Source organism: Capronia coronata (assembly GCF_000585585.1).
Source record: "Capronia coronata CBS 617.96 chromosome Unknown acBCG-supercont1.2, whole genome shotgun sequence".
NCBI classification, from domain to species: domain Eukaryota; kingdom Fungi; phylum Ascomycota; class Eurotiomycetes; order Chaetothyriales; family Herpotrichiellaceae; genus Capronia; species Capronia coronata.
In genome coordinates, this window is record NW_006912894.1 from 1,586,015 (window position 1) to 1,603,890 (window position 17,876).

At 53.1% G+C, this 17,876-nt stretch overlaps 4 protein-coding genes across 4 annotated transcripts; 1 reads left to right on the forward strand and 3 right to left on the reverse strand.

The window, feature by feature from the left end:
- Positions 1–925: 925 nt before the first annotated feature.
- On the forward strand, positions 926–2,665 carry A1O1_02243 (uncharacterized protein; the record flags this gene model as incomplete). The annotated part of the gene is made up of 3 exons (XM_007723154.1): positions 926–1,524; positions 1,611–1,698; positions 1,757–2,665. 3 exons carry the CDS (start codon positions 926–928, stop codon positions 2,663–2,665), a joined length of 1,596 nt encoding a protein of 531 aa, XP_007721344.1.
- Positions 2,666–3,714: 1,049 nt separating this feature from the next.
- On the reverse strand, positions 3,715–8,211 carry A1O1_02244 (uncharacterized protein; the record flags this gene model as incomplete). The annotated part of the gene is made up of 1 exon (XM_007723155.1): positions 3,715–8,211. One exon carries the CDS (start codon positions 8,209–8,211, stop codon positions 3,715–3,717), a length of 4,497 nt encoding a protein of 1,498 aa, XP_007721345.1.
- Positions 8,212–9,308: 1,097 nt separating this feature from the next.
- A1O1_02245 (uncharacterized protein) lies at positions 9,309–14,218 on the reverse strand (the record flags this gene model as incomplete). The annotated part of the gene is made up of 2 exons (XM_007723156.1): positions 9,309–14,040; positions 14,094–14,218. The coding sequence occupies 2 exons, from the start codon at positions 14,216–14,218 to the stop codon at positions 9,309–9,311; spliced, it is 4,857 nt and encodes a 1,618-aa protein (XP_007721346.1).
- A 1,161-nt stretch (positions 14,219–15,379) lies between these two features.
- Positions 15,380–16,981, reverse strand: A1O1_02246 (uncharacterized protein; the record flags this gene model as incomplete). The annotated part of the gene is made up of 3 exons (XM_007723157.1): positions 15,380–15,786; positions 15,879–16,282; positions 16,347–16,981. 3 exons carry the CDS (start codon positions 16,979–16,981, stop codon positions 15,380–15,382), a joined length of 1,446 nt encoding a protein of 481 aa, XP_007721347.1.
- Positions 16,982–17,876: the final 895 nt, after the last annotated feature.

A 17,876-nucleotide genomic window follows, 5' to 3' on the forward strand; every position in this document is an offset into this window, starting at 1 on the left:
ACGTGCTGGCGATGGACATCACAGCCATGATGGACTGCCGGTGCGCAGCGTACATGAACCTTTTCCGAGGCTGTGCGTGAGCGTTGGTTCGGTCAGCCTATCGACACTCACATTCTCAGGGCTTTCCAGCAAGCCATTCTTCGAAACCGTCCTTGCTCGATCAATATGCACGCGATTCCCTCTGGCTACCTATCATCCAGCTGTGAAGCAGGTGCTGTGAGTTTATCAGTAGGTGATGCTCTTGCTGTTTCCATTGGTCCAGGGATGGAATCCCATTCCGCCCTGCATCGTTCTTCCTGCTCTGAGGCTACTAGTAACCTTCCCATCACAAAGCACTGCAGCCACTGCCGTCGCGACCACAAGAACACTTACACACTACTTATGCAGTGGCATACAAGCTGTCTCCAAGGTCTCAACAGACTGCATGTACTAGCATGTGTGTCAAATAGCCCAGTAAAGTGCGCTTGCCAGACCGGTGTGAACGAGTGTTCTTCAGGTTCTGAACTTCCACCAATGGACGAAGGCCACATCTCTTGACATTATGCAGCACCTTTGATATCAAAGTATGCAGCATCTCCATTGGTGCCTTACATGCAGGGAATCGAACAAAGGACAGTGGCAGAGACATCCTGCAGAAATATCTGCTTGACACGCCATCATCAGCTGCCGTGGTTGGTGTAGATACGGGCCTTCGGTTCAGAAGACAAATGGACAAAGGTGACTGAATTGTCGACAGGATTTTCAGCCTCACTTAGAGAGAGAGAAAGCCATATCTCTCCACCATCCACCCATCATGGGGTTCCACAGGACCATTTTCCAGTGTCTCACAAAGATCCTCCAGCCGGCTTGACTGACTTGATCTATCTCACATTGAGTGACGAGTTTGTATCAACCCTCCAATAGTGGGTCGATTGGTGAGATGGCAATGGCATTAGAGTCAACAGTGTCCGCGACGCCATCTGCCACTAGCAATAGCGGCATCGTGTCCACGAGCTCGAGCACAACCGTTTCCAAGCATCAAGACGTCAATGTGAACCACAAGCATGGCGATTTCCGCATGCAGGTTCTCTTGAAATACATCAAGAGAGCCTCCGATTATGCCGCCGAACATGTCGACATTGACAAGGTCATTCGGGAGCACGACGAAGTCGTCCGTAAAGACGGAATCAGAAAACAACGCCTTCGCGAGAGAGACGAACAGATCAAACAACTGGAGACGATACACAACAAGAGCCTGGACGAACACGAACAGCGACACGAGAAATGGTGCCGTGAAAGAGATGATCTGATGGAAAAGGCTAGAAGAGAAAAAGAGGTGATCCTCAATGACCATGTCTCTGAACTGGCCCAAGTGCAAGCTGAATTAGGTCATTGGAAAAGCCAGTCAGCTTCTCTTGCCAAAGAGGTGCAAACCGGAAAGCGGGAGATCCAGCTTACAGAAGCAAAGCTCAACCTCACGACTCAGAAACTGGACCAGTGGGAACAGTACACATCCCATACTAAGCCTTTGAATCAAGTGGAAGCGTGAGTTAACATGTTTTGCCTTACCGTTGCAGCTTCTCCGGAGAAACTTGGAACCTTTCTTCCTGACATACTAACTGTGCTTGCAGGCGTTCGAAGATTGACGAGTTCTTCAAAACCTTCTGTTATACCATCCCCGCTCACTTCTCGGAAGATCTCCAGCCGGACGTTCTAACGGTAAGTAATTGTGATAGACATTCATTTCAGGCCCCGTCGCTGAACCGGGCCGTGGCAGATGCATGAAGCTTGGACCAGTGGTATCAAACGACTACAAATAGAGGATGTACCCTTTCAAGTCACACATGCGAATACCGAGCTGGCCAAAAAGCTGCGTGTAGCGTTAGCCATGCACACCGTCTCCGACGAGCTGACAAAACGAGTCTTTCAACCGTGGTTCATACCCGACCCGACGGGATTCGGCTGTGGTTCGAGATTTCAAGAGACAATGAGAAGTCATTTCGTAGCCGAGCCAAAGAAGGGACAGCTAGTGCGGGCGCTGTGGTCGTCAACACAATCTCGGTCAGAGGTAGCTGAAGTCATTCAACAGCGAAGCCTCGCTGCCCGGGAAGCAGTCATCGGCAAGTTATCCTTCATGTTCAATGACAATGGCGCCGTCGACCTCCGCAATATCCTTGCCAACATTTTCTCGGAGGCAGCAAAGGTATGGGAGGAACTTCAGTATTGCGATGACGACGTGCAAATCGTCACCTGTGACGACGCGAACGCCTCAGATTTGACATGGTTCTACTTGGAGGACTTTGGCCTGCCTCGCGAACACTCAGACAAGAGACGACTCCTTCTCTTTCCGGGATTCTATCTCCCAGATCACCAGTCCATGCTGTACGAGGGCTATGCCCTTTTCACCGATCAGGAGCTCGTGATCGAAGCAATGAAGGAGGCTCGCCGCTTGAGTCAGGCGTCGAGAGCAGGGGCGCGGCCAAGCCGGACTTTGGGCGGGTTGTCTCGAGCCACGAAGCGCTTTTCTCTCTCGTCGGGCATGCCCTTGAGTCCTCCAGTCTCGCCAACGTCGACTTCGCAGAAGTTGAGGTCTGTCGACATCAACGACGTCGACACGGCGGCGACCCCGCGAGGGCTGGGCCTAAAGATTGGGGGCGTTGCAAGCCAGAACGGCAGCGAGGTATAGGAAAGTTCAACTCGATACGGATGTGAACAGTGGAACGTCCATGATTGTGTCTGGGATGTTTGCTGACGCCAGATGGTGCCACTCAGAAATTAGGTGAGTATGACTTATTGCAATATGTTAATGACTGTTGGTTGTTTGAGGCACTCCCTAGTCCATGCGTCTTGTTTGTTATATCTGCTCGCAGCCGGGGAAGCTTCGTTGTGAATAGCGAGCTTGTCATCAACAGGAAAGGGTCCCATGTAACTCGGTTGATGTTAGAGATTAAGATTAAACGGCAGTTATCAATTTACTCTATTGCAAAATTAGCAAAAATGGGTTTAGCTTGTCAATTTGCAGTCACTAATCAGCTCTATTCTGTCGCGCGCGAAGCCAAAGTCAACCACGGCGTACTACTACTACTACTACTACTACTACTACTACTACGTCGTACTACGTACTACTAGTACCAGGCAGGCAATTCAACTCTTCTCAACCAGAAAGACTGTACGACATTGCTCTCTTATCACATCTCATGCATGGCAGTGTCATGGAGAATGGAGAATGGAGAATACCTCGCTGTCGTCCTAATAGACGATTTGCTCACGATACAACAAGTTGCTGCACTTCTGGCAGTCGAGACGTGGTTTCCGATCGGGTGGATCGTATACTCGTGTACAGGCCTGTATTTGTTGCATCCCACTCGTCCACCATTGATCCATGTTCTGCCTCTATATTTACCTCTTCGGTCTACTAGGATTGAATATAAACGGCTGTCTGAATCTCTCTCCTTTCAGCGGTGTTCACCAACTCTTTTGTTTCTCTATGAATCAAGTCTTTTCGTCTCCGTGACTCCGTCTCGGTTCCTCATCTTCCCTCCTTGGTCCTTGCTTTTTTCTACGCCGACACTTGACAAAACAAACTCGACACAGGCCAACAGTAAGAGAAGAAAACAAATAGAGGATTCTTTTCAAACATCCCCTTCTACCGCCCTTTGACTCCCTTTCCTCGGTATTTGGCTCCCAGATGCTGACACTAACACTGTCACTCTTCCTGTTCTGGGGCATCAGTGATCACCGTCTGTTGAAGTTGAGGTATCTCGACCCCAAAAACAAGAGAATCAAATTACTCCCGATGAAGGCGGCGAAGATGCCCAGATCGCGCCATCGATGGCCGAAACTCAGCTGGAGCGTATCGTAGAACTGGTCGCCCACACGGTACGCGCAGTAGTGGCACACGTCCGAGGCATTGCTGAACAGGTAGCCCGCGCCGCCACGTTGGAAGAAGTCCGACATATACTCGCCGCAGTCCTGGCCAGCGGGCGCCGGGAAGGAATTGAGTTCGCCGGATTTGCAAACCACCGGCAACCCGTGCAGTTCGGTGACGACCATGCCCGACACCAGACGGGTGAAGGGGTCGAGCTGGTACAGCCAGGCGCGCCAGAAACCGGGCATCTGCGGTCTGGGGATGGTGACGCCGCAGAACAGACTCAGCACGATGACCACGAACGGGTTGATCAGGCTGGAGATGAAGCTAGATGGGGTCAGGGCGGCGATCATCTGGCCCAAGGTGACGGAGAATAGTTCGGTGATGAAGACCATGAAGAACTGGTATCCGGCGCGCGACGAGGCACCGTTGAATCCGGGAAGGTAGTACAGCGGGATGAAGAAGCCGACCGCGCAGAGAATGCTGTAGGGCATTTCGGCACAGACCATGGCCAAGGCGAAGGGGAACTGGCGGTACGCTTTGGCGGCGGACTCGCGGTAGAAGATCAAGCGCGACAAGTCATACATGGGTTCGACCTGCGCCAGGATCAGCGCCGGCACCACCGTGACTTGGAAGATCACAAAGACTCGGTACTGGAGACTGGAGCGGCTGTCGTCGAGTTGGAGGAATGCTAGACCCGACAGCAGTGCGATGATGACGTGGTTGAACAGCCGCGTGAAGCCATAGTTCGGGGACCGCCAGAAGGCCAGGTGTGTGCGCCATGAAACGACCTTGATCTGGTGCCATAGCGGCGACGCGTATTCTCGTTCGTCGAGATGGGGTTCGTTGACGACCTCGCGCTGTCGCTGGGCTTTCATCTCGACAATCTCTGCTTTCACCGCCGCCAGTTCTTCGCTGTCGCGCCAGATCTCGCCCCAGTCGCGGTCGCCGATGCGATGGGCGATACCCGCGCCGATGGCGTCAAGCATCCATTCGGCCGGGTTGGCGTCGGGGGGACAGTCGGCACCGTGCTTGTGGAAGTAGCTGAGCAGGACTGCCGCGTCTTTGCCGATCTCGCCGAAATAGACGGTCTCGCCGCCCCTTTGCAGCAGGAGGAGTCGATCGAAGTTCTCGAACAGAGCGCTGTTCGGTTGATGGATTGTGCAGAGAATCGCTTGGCCTGCCGCAGCGAGTTTGCGGAGGAAGCGGACAATATTGAAGGCTGACTGCGAGTCCAGACCCGACGTGGGCTCGTCGAGAAACAGGAGGAGTTCCGGTTTCGCCGCCAGCTCCACACCGATCGTGACTCTCTTTCTCTCTTCGACGGAGAGACCAGTCTCGGGAGTTCCGATGATGGCATCCGCGAGATTCTCGAGCTCGAGCAGACACAAGATCTCCTCCACGTAAGAATACTTTTGCTCTTGTGGAACTTCGTAAGGCTGGCGAAGGTCGGCACTGAACCGGAGAGCCTCTCGGACGGTCTGGCTTGACTCGTGAACATCGAGTTGCTCTGCATAAGAAGTGCCTCGCTGAAATCCCCGGCCAGGCTTCATGCCATCAATCAAGATATCTCCGCCAACTACCCCGATGTTTTTCCGTGCAGCCAGTACGTCAAGGAGAGTGGTTTTGCCTGCACCACTAGCGCCCATCAAGGCAGTCAATTGTCCAGGCTTGACGAATCCAAAGACGTCTTTCAGAAGTCTCAGTTGACCAGCAGGAGTCGGGACGTCGTAGGTGAGATTCTCCCAGGTCAAGACAGCTTTGGACATAATGTTGAGCTCGGAGCTGTCTTGGGCGTCTTGCTTCAACTGCCTCCTACGCCTCCGTTCTTGAAGCTTTTCGTTCAGGACCTTTCGTTCTCTATTCTCCTTGGCGAAGTAAGTCACGGTGCGACCAGCAGCGCCATATTTGACTACCTCGCCCATAATGATGTTGGTGATGAGGAAGAACACAATCAGCACGATAATCAGTCCAAAGTTTCGCCACAGATCGGACGGGTCGTACGAGAAACCCTGCTTGACGTACGCCGTTCCCGAAACCTCGTTCGATCCTGCTTGAGATCCCGGCAAGGTGCACACCTGGTGATCAATGTCAGTGTACCCCGGCCCGGACGGCACGAGAGATTCACCGGTGCATCGCATGGTCAACCTCTCGAATTCGTTCATCATCATGGCCGAAAACCCCAATCCCAGCGCGTTGATGTAGAAAACCCATCGTAACCATACTTGCTGGCTCTGATATTGAATGATATACCCCGACGTGATCACGAACAGTGTAATAATGACAGCAGCGAACTTGATCGCATAGTCAAAGTCTGGACACAGACAGCCAACCGTTCGAAAGAACAATGTCATGGACAAATAACCTGTGATGATGAGGATCACGAAAGTGAAGAAGGCCCCGGGGGTTCGGACTAGACCTGTCATGAAATAGACAATCACGCTGAAGACGAAGATTTGAATCGAAGCGAAGGCCACATCAACCAAGATCTGGGCGAGCCATAACGCGCCCGGCCGATGAAATGTGTATGCTCGGTGTTTATTGACGATAGGGCGACCCATCATAGTAGATGCCAATTCCGAGAATGCCTGGAAGGCGTTGAAAAGCAGAGATATGAACAGCACACCACCCCTTGTGAAGGCCCCTGATGAAGTCTGGGGTTGATTCAGCCATACGGTGCCGATCACAATCCCGATCACAATCGATGTGATCCAGGAGACGACCAGAGAGAACTTGTCTTGCCATTTGATCAGATATTGTCGTTTCATCAATGCCCAGACCTGCAGATAGAAGGGCACAGAGTAGACCGAGTCTTTGGGGGTGTGCTTTCGTTTGGCTTGCTGATGGGCAGCAATGAAATCATCATACACCTGCTTTTCTTCACGGATCGATTCTTTATATGCGTCCATCTCTTCGGCGAGGCTTTGTGAATAGATGGAGCTGTTGAATGCCTCCATGAAAGAGTCCGGATCCGATGGTACATTCTCTGGGCCTCTGCCGGGCTGATACTCTCGCTCAAATTCATCGGTACATCCCGTCAAATAATCCGGAGTCGTCTGGCGAGGCTTCTCCAAGAAACCCAGCCCCTCGAAGTATGCTCTGGCTTCGGTAGCAGGACCGAAGAAAACCTGCCTGCCATGATCGATGACCAACACTTTGTCGAACTGCTTGTAAATGTTCTCGGATGCCTGGTACAAGGAGACGAAGGTGGTCGTCTTATAGATGTTGGTCATGATACGCAGCGACTTGGCGTAGTCAAGGGCGGTTGAAGCATCCAGGCCACGCGTACTGTTGTCCCAGGCGCACACCGTCGCGCGGGTCACCATCATTTCGGCGATAGAGACCCGTTTTCGCTCGCCGCCGGACACACCTCGCACGAAAGGGTTGCCAACGATGGTGTTCTTGGTGTGTTCGATGTTGAACATTTTTAGCAAAAGCTGAATCACCCGCTCTTTGAACTCCGCCTTGCTCATTCCGGCCGGCCGCTTGCCGGGTGTCTTCGTATCGAGAGCGAACCCAAGCGTCTGACCGACAGTGAGTGTGGGATGATGAACGTCGTCTTCTTGGTTGTACACGGCCTCGCCACGGTAGCGTTTCGCAAAGGTGGCAGCGTCAAAAGGCCCGTACAGAACCTCGCCGTCGATTCCAGTGTATCCATAGCGTTGATTAGCCATGACTTTGAGGAACGTTGTGCAGCCACTACCCGGCCGACCAAGGACCAAGACCATTTCCCCGGGCTTCGCGACGCCGCGGAAGTTCTGCAGAATATTGAACTCTGTTCCCTTCTTGCGGAGCTTAAAGATACTCATAATCGTCCCAGGCACATTGAAGAAGTCGACAAAGGCATCGGGAAACACCTTGACAAAGTTTTTGACGCCGCCAATGCCACGAACGGTGAGGTTCTCCCAGACCACGCCGATGTACTTGGGCTTGATCCCTGCAGCGGCATCCGCTTCCTTGCTGCCATGCAACGTCGCTTCCAAATCAAACGTTTCCTCTGATGCGTCGTCCGACGTGCTGATCGCTTTCTCGACGTCTTTTGCTCTGGCTGCCGAGGCTCTGGAGACTGTCCTGGACATGCGGCGACTGATGGAACTCAGTTCTCTGTTCAGTTCTGCAAACTCTTTCTCTGCTCGTTCGACATCAACGCCGGATGCCGTTTGGTTGAGACCATACGATTCCGTCGCCGTTTGAAGACTCTCATAGTCCTTTTCAGCCTCGTGGGCTTCCATCTTTGGCGTTGTGTTGTTGCTCCTCGTCGCATCCGAGGGCTGACTCTCCCGGGCTACATGTTGATCGGCGGTAGAACCATGTTGCAGGGTTGGTTCGTCCAGACCTAGCTGTCTGGAAACCGCGTCGGCCATTGCTGTTTACAGACTGAAGCCCCAAACCTTTCGGGGAAACTCCACACTCCAACGATCCCTCCGACCCCATACACCACGGGGGTTTGAGGAGTTGAGCGTGTCCAGCTGCGCCGGTCCAAGACCAGGAGAGAACCAGAACGAGGTTGCGGCACAGAAGCGCCAAGCCAAGACGTAGCAGTAGAATTGGAAAAAGAAATGCAAGATGTAGAAATTGTTGTTTTCTAGTCGAGAACTGGTCAAACTTCGTCTGGCTTAAACCATTGTTCCCACATGGGGGAGGTGGACCATCCACACGGTCGAGTCACACATCTGCTCAAGGTTGCAACGCCGTCTGGCGCCAAATGAGTCAGTAGACAGGGAGTGGGAGGCGTCCCGTGTGTCGGATCGCTGTTCGGTGGGGCTTTGATATGCTAGCCTTCACCGGTGCCTTCGACATGTTCCTTTGCAAACAACAGCCTCGGGAGTTTCATGGAAGGCAAGTCTTACCTCAGTGCTGCTACCAAGAAACGTGATGAGGGTTCAATGTACTCGGCGTAATCATGTCGCTCGATAGATCACCTCCTCCCAGCTCATCGTGATAGCCGAAGGTAAAACAGTGACCACAGAGGCTATTGCGCGATCCGACGCCATCTTGGACAGTTGGCTTGGCCCGAAGTTTGGTGCGAGACAAGAGTCGTTCCAGTTGCCTCTTATGGTACGAATACGCCGCCCCGCATGGAGTCACTTAAGGCGGGCTCTTGATGATGGACCACTCAGGGTCAAACCCCCAGGTGGGACGATGGGACCAAGGGGTAGGGGGTCCGCTCGCTCACGTCCGGATTACTAATATCCAAGAAATATCCCCCAGTCGTCCTGGCCCGAAATTACTTGAACGTCGTGATGGGTCTGGCCTTGTCTCCCGTCCATCGTAATAGTGTCTTGTGGCTGGCGACTACCGTTCCATGGCTTGCGCTTCTTGATTCAAACTCGACAAGAGGTGACGGGTATCTCTGACGGCGACAGATATACTGTGTATGTACACCATGTACATTGGATTCGATATTGTCCGGTACATGCTTCGAACAATCTACTCTGTACCGCGACGATGTTCGAATATTTCATTTCGCGGAGATGCTCGAACGCAACCTCTTCAGACCGGTGGCGAAGCGGAATTTGGACCGGGACGTCGGTGTCGCCGCTCCTTCTTCCTCGACCCTGTGCTTGCCCACAATATTGAGAAATACTTGGTCCAATGTCGTCCGACTGACGCTGTAGTACTGAACCCGGAGGTCAGACTTGTTTCTCTCCAAAGCGCTGAAGAGAGCTGATATGCCTGCTCCGGTCTTGGTTGCACCCTCTGTCGTGCGTTGCCCTGTCGTCGGGACGGAGAAGCGGATCTGTCCTGCATACACCTTGCTTTCAATGTCTGCGGAAGGGAAGTTGTTGAGAATCCAGTGTCGGATATGTTCCATCTCTGTGTCAGGAGCGTGCGGCGCCTGTTGATGAACCAGATGAACATAATACGCATCCCCATGCTTTCGTCGCAGGTACTCAGTCGTCCCTAGGGCCAGCATTTTCCCTGCCATGATCCCGGCTCGGGTCGCCAAAGCGTCCGCTTCTTCCATGGAATGAGTTGTGAGCACGAGAGAGCGACCGGGCACCACGGACTCCAGTGTCCGCCACATCACTCGCTTGCTGGCCGCATCCATGCCGGAGGACGGTTCGTCCAGTAAGAGCACACTGGGGTTGCCCATCAAAGCGATCCCCAGTGACAGCTTCCGCTTGTTGCCTCCTGACAGTTTGGCAGCCATGCGATCAGCATACTGTTCGAGGCCAACTGCACTCATGACCGCTTGCACGTTGTGGCGAGGATCGCTGACTCCGCGCACCTTCGCATAGAATCGAAGGTGTTCTGCCACCGTCATCGTGTCCATAGCGTCGAATTGAGGACAGACTCCAAGGCGAGACCTGGCCTGCGCACGATGTTGTATGACAGAAATATCTTCTACCAGAATATCTCCACCTCGCCAGTCTGGCTGGATGTCGCCTCTGATCAAAGAAATCGTGGTCGATTTGCCTGCTCCATTAGGACCCAGAAGAGCAAATACCTCGCCTCGCGGTACCCCGAAGGTCACGTTGTCCACTGCTATGTTCTTTCCAAAACGCTTTGTCAGGTGGAGGACGCGAAGACCATCCCGTGATGAAGATACCCTTGTTAGCTCGCTCGTCACCTCGGGCTCAACGGCGTCCTTCTCTTCGACTTCAGCTTCCTGTTGCCTTCTGTAAATCTGTCGTAAGGATGGCCCTGAATCCCACCAAAGCAGCAGTCCAAACAGAAAGAACGACTGCACGACCAGATACAATATCGGACCTCCGAAGGTTGTCATTGAGCCGGCATAAGAAGCCAGTTTCCGGTCGCGACATGTGACGGAGAATACGTTCAACGAAACGAATAGAGCCCGAGTCAAGTTCGCGATTGGTGATACAGTCGCAATGGCAAAATGACAAACATTGACGTAGCTATCGATCTTGTCGACCGGTGAATACGTCAAAACGCTCATGTAAGCAATGAAATACAACAGGAACATGACCGCTTGACCGCCAGCGGCAAACGCAAATGCCGCAAGCTGAGATTTGGAAAATAGCGAGATAACATAGGACAGGAGGGTCGAAGCCAAGCCATACAGGAAGAAGACCACAAAGAGATACTCGATGTGGTACCATATGTCGCTGACCGCCCGGAAGATGATGACCGAAATCGTACTGGTGATCAGGACGATGGTGAAATCAAAAGCCGTATATGCCAGCCACAGCGGGGTGGAACGGACGCCATTGCTGTAATGCAGACCGCGGACATTGCGCAGTCGTTCGATTGTCGGATACAGGGCGAAGAATGCCGGGTAAACGGACATTGCGAGTCCGAAATAAGTGATCAGAAGCAACGCTTTGCCGGCATCCACAGGCCACGGTATGTCAAAGGATTGGTACTGGTTGGAGATGGAAACATTGCTCAAGATGGTGTCCATGGCGTTCTGAATGATGACGGAAAAGCCCACATTGCCGTTCCCTCGCCATGCAAAGGTAGGTGGGGAGGTCTCATCGCCCAAAAAGAAGCCGCCAGGGGTCACCATGGCGTAATTGCTGCGGATGTAGTTGTTGAAATCGTCCAGTGTGTCGACGAGATGTAGTGATTCAAGGAGTTGTGTAGTGTTGGCTGCCACACTCGTGCCGCCTGTGCTTCCTGAGAGCGAGGTAGCAAAGAGCCGGACTGCATCTTCCCCGAGGCGGTCTTGCGGCCCTGCAACAAGTTCGTAGTCGACCTGACTTGACAGGGAGATAATATCGGAGACGGTTACACTCGAAATCGGATCGCAGCCGGCCTTTTCAAAACCCCGAAGGAAGAGGGTGACCAGACCTGCTGCAATGAATGGGATGAGCAGCGCCGCCAGGTAGGGCAGAGTGTTCCGGCGAAGAACGACGAGTCTCTTGGAAAAGAGTACTGCAGCTTGTCGCGGCATGCTGATTCGGCGTCCGTCGAGGAGTCTTGGGGCACCTTCAGATTGATATCTTTCAACAACCGCACTGGCCCCGTTGGCAGCGGCACGTTCATTACTATTTTGGCTGGCAACTTTCTGCAAGACTTCATCTTGACTTACGATCGTGGAGTGGATGGGTGAGGGTTCGATTTCCTCGGCAAGTCTCAGGAAAACGTCCTCAATCGTGGGCCCATTGACCTGGTATTCCCCGACTCCATCTTTCTCGATACGTACGAGGAATTCCGCTGTCTTCGCCGAACTTGTCAACGAATATATGGTTTGATCTTCGTGCCGAACATGGTCGATGTCGTTGTAAATGGTGTTCTGATGCGTGCCATGGATGCGATAGACGTGCACTCGGTAACCCGCCCCGAGTCTATCTTTGAGCTCGACGGCTGTTCCCGAAGCTCTCAGCATACCTTTTGAAAGAATCGCGATGTGGTCAGCAAGCAACTCAGCCTCGTCTAGGAAGTGAGTTGTGAGAATGATGGATCTGGATCCACGCTCCGCCAGGAGGATGTCCCATATCTTTCGTCGCGATAGAGGGTCCAGTCCAGAAGAGACCTCGTCCACGCAGCAGACCCGCGACCCGCCCGTGAACATGATGGCCAGCTGTAGTTTGCGTTTTTGCCCTCCTGACAAGGTCTTCGATCTCGCATTAGCCTTGGTTGCGATGTCACACGACGTGAGCAGCTGCATGTTCTCGGTCTGGGCTGCCGGCTCTTTGCTCTTGACTCTGTTGAAGATACGAACATGTTCCTCCACAGTCAAGTCATCCCACAGGACATTTTTCTGGGGACACAGTCCCAAGCCAGTGCCCTCTTCTGGGTAATTGACATTGATCTCGCCTGACGTTATCGAAATCAAACCCGCAATTGCGTCCAACGTTGTGGACTTGCCACTTCCATTCGCGCCGAGTAAAATCATGATTTGCCCTCTTACAGCTTCCAAGCTTAGATTGTTCACCGCCAGCACTGTTCTGAGTTCCTTTCTGGTGAATACAGATCGGACCTTGGCAAACATGGACGGCTGATACTCCTTGGTGAATCCGTTGAGGGAGACTGTGGCCAGAGACTCGGAATGTGTCGTTATCCGACCCTTTGATGCGGTGCCATAGAGGGTTCGCTCAAAATATGCACCAAGAATGGGAAAAGCCAGTATCTGAATGACTGAGAATATCCATAGGACAATCCCCGGCAGAGCCGAAGTGTTTTCTGGGGCTTCCTTGACAAGATTAGTAGAAAGGTCCTGCCTTTCCCATCTGGCCATAAAGATTGTAAAGTAGACATAGTTCATCGGTGGAAATAGAAGTGACAATACTGCGACAGATGCGGTTCCGGCTTTACTTGCGACTTGAGCAATTACGGCTAGCAGCAAGCTCACAATGACCGAGATGATACCAGAGAGTTGGGCCTTCTTGAAAAAGGCGGCCCCCAGAATCGACAACGACGACATTGCCAGTCCAGATAGGATATTGAAGACAATCACTATTGCAGCCGAAGTGTTGCTGAAGACGCCCACTGAAAGGATGATAGCCATCACAATCCAGCCTGGACCGTAGAGTATGTCGAAGGCGAGGTGATTGGCCAGGATCCTCGCCATTTGAGGTTGCCATCTTCTGGAATTGGGCATCATGCAGTCAAGTAGTTGTGCCATACCCTGTTCCCTCTCAGCAGCGATCAGGCCAGTGAGTTGATAAACGACCCCGACCACGCCAATGAAGAAAGCAACAGCCAGGATGTCGATGATGCCGCCCATGTACCTCGTGCGGATGTGGGCCTGCCGTTGTTCCTTGGTTTGAGACGTGTACGGGTATTCCTCGACGTAAGGCGGGATTGCAGTTGCTCCATCGTTATCGACTTCCAACTCGGAGATGGCCCGGTCAATGGCATGCTGTAATGGAAGGATATAGATCTCGACATCATTTTTGGATGAATCAGTCACGATCTTGTTTTGCAGGCCCCCGTCTGCTCGGATGGAGTAGTTCCAACGACCGCCTTCTCCTTCCGTGGGCGAAGAGAAGAAGACCGCCCCAGCGATGCAGGTCGATGTTCCTCTGATGGAGTTTCTGCACACAGTCAACAGATCCTCCTCACTGGACAAGACCTCAACCTGGCCGCCGAAGGCTCCAGTCTCACTCGCGACTCGATCGACAACCGAAGCTATTGCGCCTCCAGAGAACCCGTTGTTGACGAAGACCAGCTTGTCCCTGCCACCGGATACGAGGTCGAGTGCATCGGAAAGACTTCGGACAGGAGTCGCACGGCCCAAGCCATAGACCGAGGGTGGGATGAAGAGGTATCGTGCATAGGACCTAGCAGGGTCAGAAGCCTGATTGGCTCAAGCGCAAGCGCGAGCTGTACATACAGGAAGCCGACAAAGATACAAGGCAGGAGAAATGCTCGGATTGTGATCGTGAACCAGCGGCGCACAAAGGCAACCAGGAGGTTCTTGAGGGTCAAAGTCCAGATCTGGCGTGCGAAAAGGGCCATTTGGACACGAAGTTCGGCTGCTCAAAGAAAAGACTCAACCCGTCTGACGCAGTGCCATTTCTTTCCCGACATGTACGATCTCAAGACCGACAGAAAGTGTTTGTTTAGAAGAAGAACTGATCAGAGGCAGAGCAACGGGGGAAGCAACGAGCAAATATAGGATGCTATTTGTCAGTAGAACATGATATAAGACATCAATTTCGCCCACCTGAAGCGGATATATAGAGCAGAACGAAACATTGATGCCTGTTATGGGCTGCTTGTCTGAGAGTTTCATGGCGGCGAGTTCGAGCGCATGCAGTGCAGTGATGATTCAACGATCTGGCTGGGCGGTTTGCAAGGTTGCAACTGGCAGGCTTGACTTCTTGGTGCATCACTGCAGTGGCAGGCTTCGGGTCGTTAGGACACTACATGTAGGTAGGCGCCAATCCCCCAAAGTCTCCAGGCTAGGGGACTCCTAGGCCCCCTCAGCCCTAGTAAGGAGCCTAGGGGCCTTCCTCAAGGCTAAGGAGCCCACCAGGCCGAGGAGCTAGCTCTTGTTAGGCTTTGGGCTCCTGGGGCTTACAGAGGAGAGGAGAGTCTGCCGTGGGACCTGCTCCCCTTTCCCCACGGAACACATTAGCACCATCAGAAGTGGGCTCCGCCAGAGCAACTGGGTCTCACGACTGACTCAAGACATCTTCATCTCCCTTTCACCGTTCATTGCGGCAACGGGAGGCCGCCCCCTCTGCCGATGCGAGCACCTACCCTGCCCCGAAGCTGTGTGTCGTCTCCCATCGAACTGAGCCTATTGTCGATCACCTCGCCGCTCGCAGGTCCATCCTGCCACAGCGAAGTTGATTGGAATTCATATGGATGCGAGTAAAAGCACAATCTAACATTACTTTAGCGTAGCGAGCGATATGAGATCAAAGGTTTAGGATATTGCCAGGATGCTTCGGAAAGAGCTGGGACCCGGGCTTAGGCGAAAGAATGTCAAGGATCTCCATCGTTGACATGCTCCTTTGGCACATACATACTGGCATACCAATCAACACAGTGGCGGCAGATGCCCTCAAGATATGACACATCCATAGTCTATTCAGGAGCTCAAATAAGCCACGCTTATATGGCGGACAACGATATCTTTTCACGTAAATAGAACAGGTGGGCAATCCGGTGTCATCTGCCTGACCTCAACTCCGCCCCATTATCATCCACAGGCAGCTCGAAGACCGTGGTTGGTCTGGGTGCCAGCCCGTCGAGTTCAGACCTGGACTTGCTCTCTGCTTCATGGATGGTAGATGAAGCAGGGGCTTCAACTGGCGTTACCGGCTCGAGATCGTACCCCTTCTCATCGAGGGCTTTGCGGCTGTGTCTGCGGTGCGCCATCCAATATAGCAGTCCAACTATGGCGGCAACCCCAACGACGCCTCCTACGACACCGCCAGCGACCGCTCCAGTATGGCTGGTACCTGATGACGAGTCAGAGGCGGTATGAGTTCCATTGCCGTTCGAAGAGGATATTGATGAGTTTCCAGGGGAGGTCGCGTTTCCTGCGTCGGTGGAGGACTTGTTTGCAGTATAAGCTGTGGCTTTGTGGTCAGTCTCGATCCAACATGGCAAAAGGCATGCATAAGGACAATGGACAGTAATGATTGAGAATGATGTCCATACGTACCGAATATCGACGCGAGCGCTTGAGAACTGGGATCCCAGGACGGCTCTTGGTAGCTGGAGGCATAGTATTCCTTGACAACATCAGGAGATTCATACGCCTCGGCCGCAGCATCATAGTGATCTGCCCAGGCAAACTCGGTCATGTCAAAAACTCCAATTCCACTGGCCCACGGGTCCTTCTCTTGACCCAGCGTCTGCAAAGAACTCGGCAGTCTTCCCCCAACCGAGACCATCTGTCGGTTGCCGATGACGCTACAGGTATGGCATGCTCGCCTTACAGGAGTCGAGTCGGGTGACTTAAACCACCGAAAGGCTGGGAAAGATAGTGCGTAGACGTTCAAATACCCCTCATCGTCGGCATGGTTGAGGTCGAGAGTGCTGTTTGTCGAGCCGCCGTAGACAAAGCTAAAATGCTGGATGTTAGCCTGTAATTAAACACATCAAACCATAAGCGTCTGGAGAATCTCACAGCTCAAAGTACCGACCATCACTGGAGGCCGCTCCAACAGCACAGAACTCTGACCGTGGCGGCGGGACGTCTCCAGTAGCTTCTTGAGTGAACCAGGTCGCAGTGGCAATATCGTAGAGAGTTATAACAGACATGTCGACCATGGCGGAGCCCGTCTCGTAGACTGACGCTTCAGTAGGCGGAGCTTCTCCCCCTACCACAACCAGAAAGCCGCCGTCTCCAAAGTTGGGGGCATGGACTGCGCGGGCCTGGGTACGGAATCCGCTCTGGTCGGCGAGATCAGTCGATTGGTTGCTCCACGTGGTGGACGAGAAATCCTGCGTCACCAGACCCGATAAAACGGTCATATTAGGAAGACTGTCAGGATCGATGATGTTTCCACCGAGGTTGAAGAAGGTTGAGTCGGAGAAGGCATTGGCAGAGGCAAAAGGGCCCTGAGAGTCCAGGGACAAGCCGTTTGTCGCAGGGTCGATATCTCCAGACGTGTTATTCACCCAGTTGACCACGGTTGATCCTGCCTCGAAGGACCATACTTCCGAATCGAAGTCTACCGGGCCATATGGCCAACCTCCGTATCTTCTCACAACATTGTTGGGCTTGTCGTAGAACAGGATCGGCTGTCGGACGAGTCTCATACCGTCAGGCTGAGTTGTCTGACTTGCAGCGGCGACGGTCTGGTTTGTCCAAGACTGCGTAAGGTCGATGGCAATGGTCTCCGATTCTGTGGCGTGTCAGTTCATGTGATATCCATCTTCTCAACCAGGGCTTCTCAGTACGATAGAAGACGGTCAACGCTCCATCCACTACTTCGTAGAATTCTCCTCCCGTCACATAAAGATAGTCCCCTACTGGCACCGCTGGACTAGGTGAGTATCAGACAGGCAGAAGCACGCAGGGAGAGAAAGCCTTACAGGCAAGCCAGAACCATTCTAGGATGGAGGAGCTGATGAGGCTCGCCCGCACGCTGGAGATGGCAGCACTGAGTGCAAACAATGAAGGCAGCATGATCCGGGACTGGTGACATCGAGAGTGAGGAGGGTTGAGACTCAGCGCCCGTCGCTGGGAGCACATCAGCACTTACATGTTGAAACCTTTGCCGCCCCATTGCTAGTGTGGTACAGTGCCAGAGAGGAGGCTTTGACTGAAGCTGGTCTCTGGCCTAGCCGCGTTTCTGTGCGCCTCAAGTCTGGCACTATCCCTGGTCATATCAGTGACACCCAGGCTTTTCATGATAGCTCGCCCTGCGTGAGCAATCCTGTGGTAAGTGTAGAACGGGTGCCAAGTTATGAAGTAGGACAAGTCGCCGTCTCCTCACATGTATGCTGTTTTGATGGGGCCTGGAAGACCTGTTTGCAAGGATACTGTCACAGCCGCTCCTGCTCTGAACTACCGTCTCATGGTACGCCGGCGTAGACGGACTCCCCTGCAAAACGACCTCTAGGCCGCCCCCGAAACAGCCGGCCGCACTAATCATTCTCCAGGGTCGAGGTATAGGCCTCAGGGGTAGATTGTTGCAAATTGACAACATTT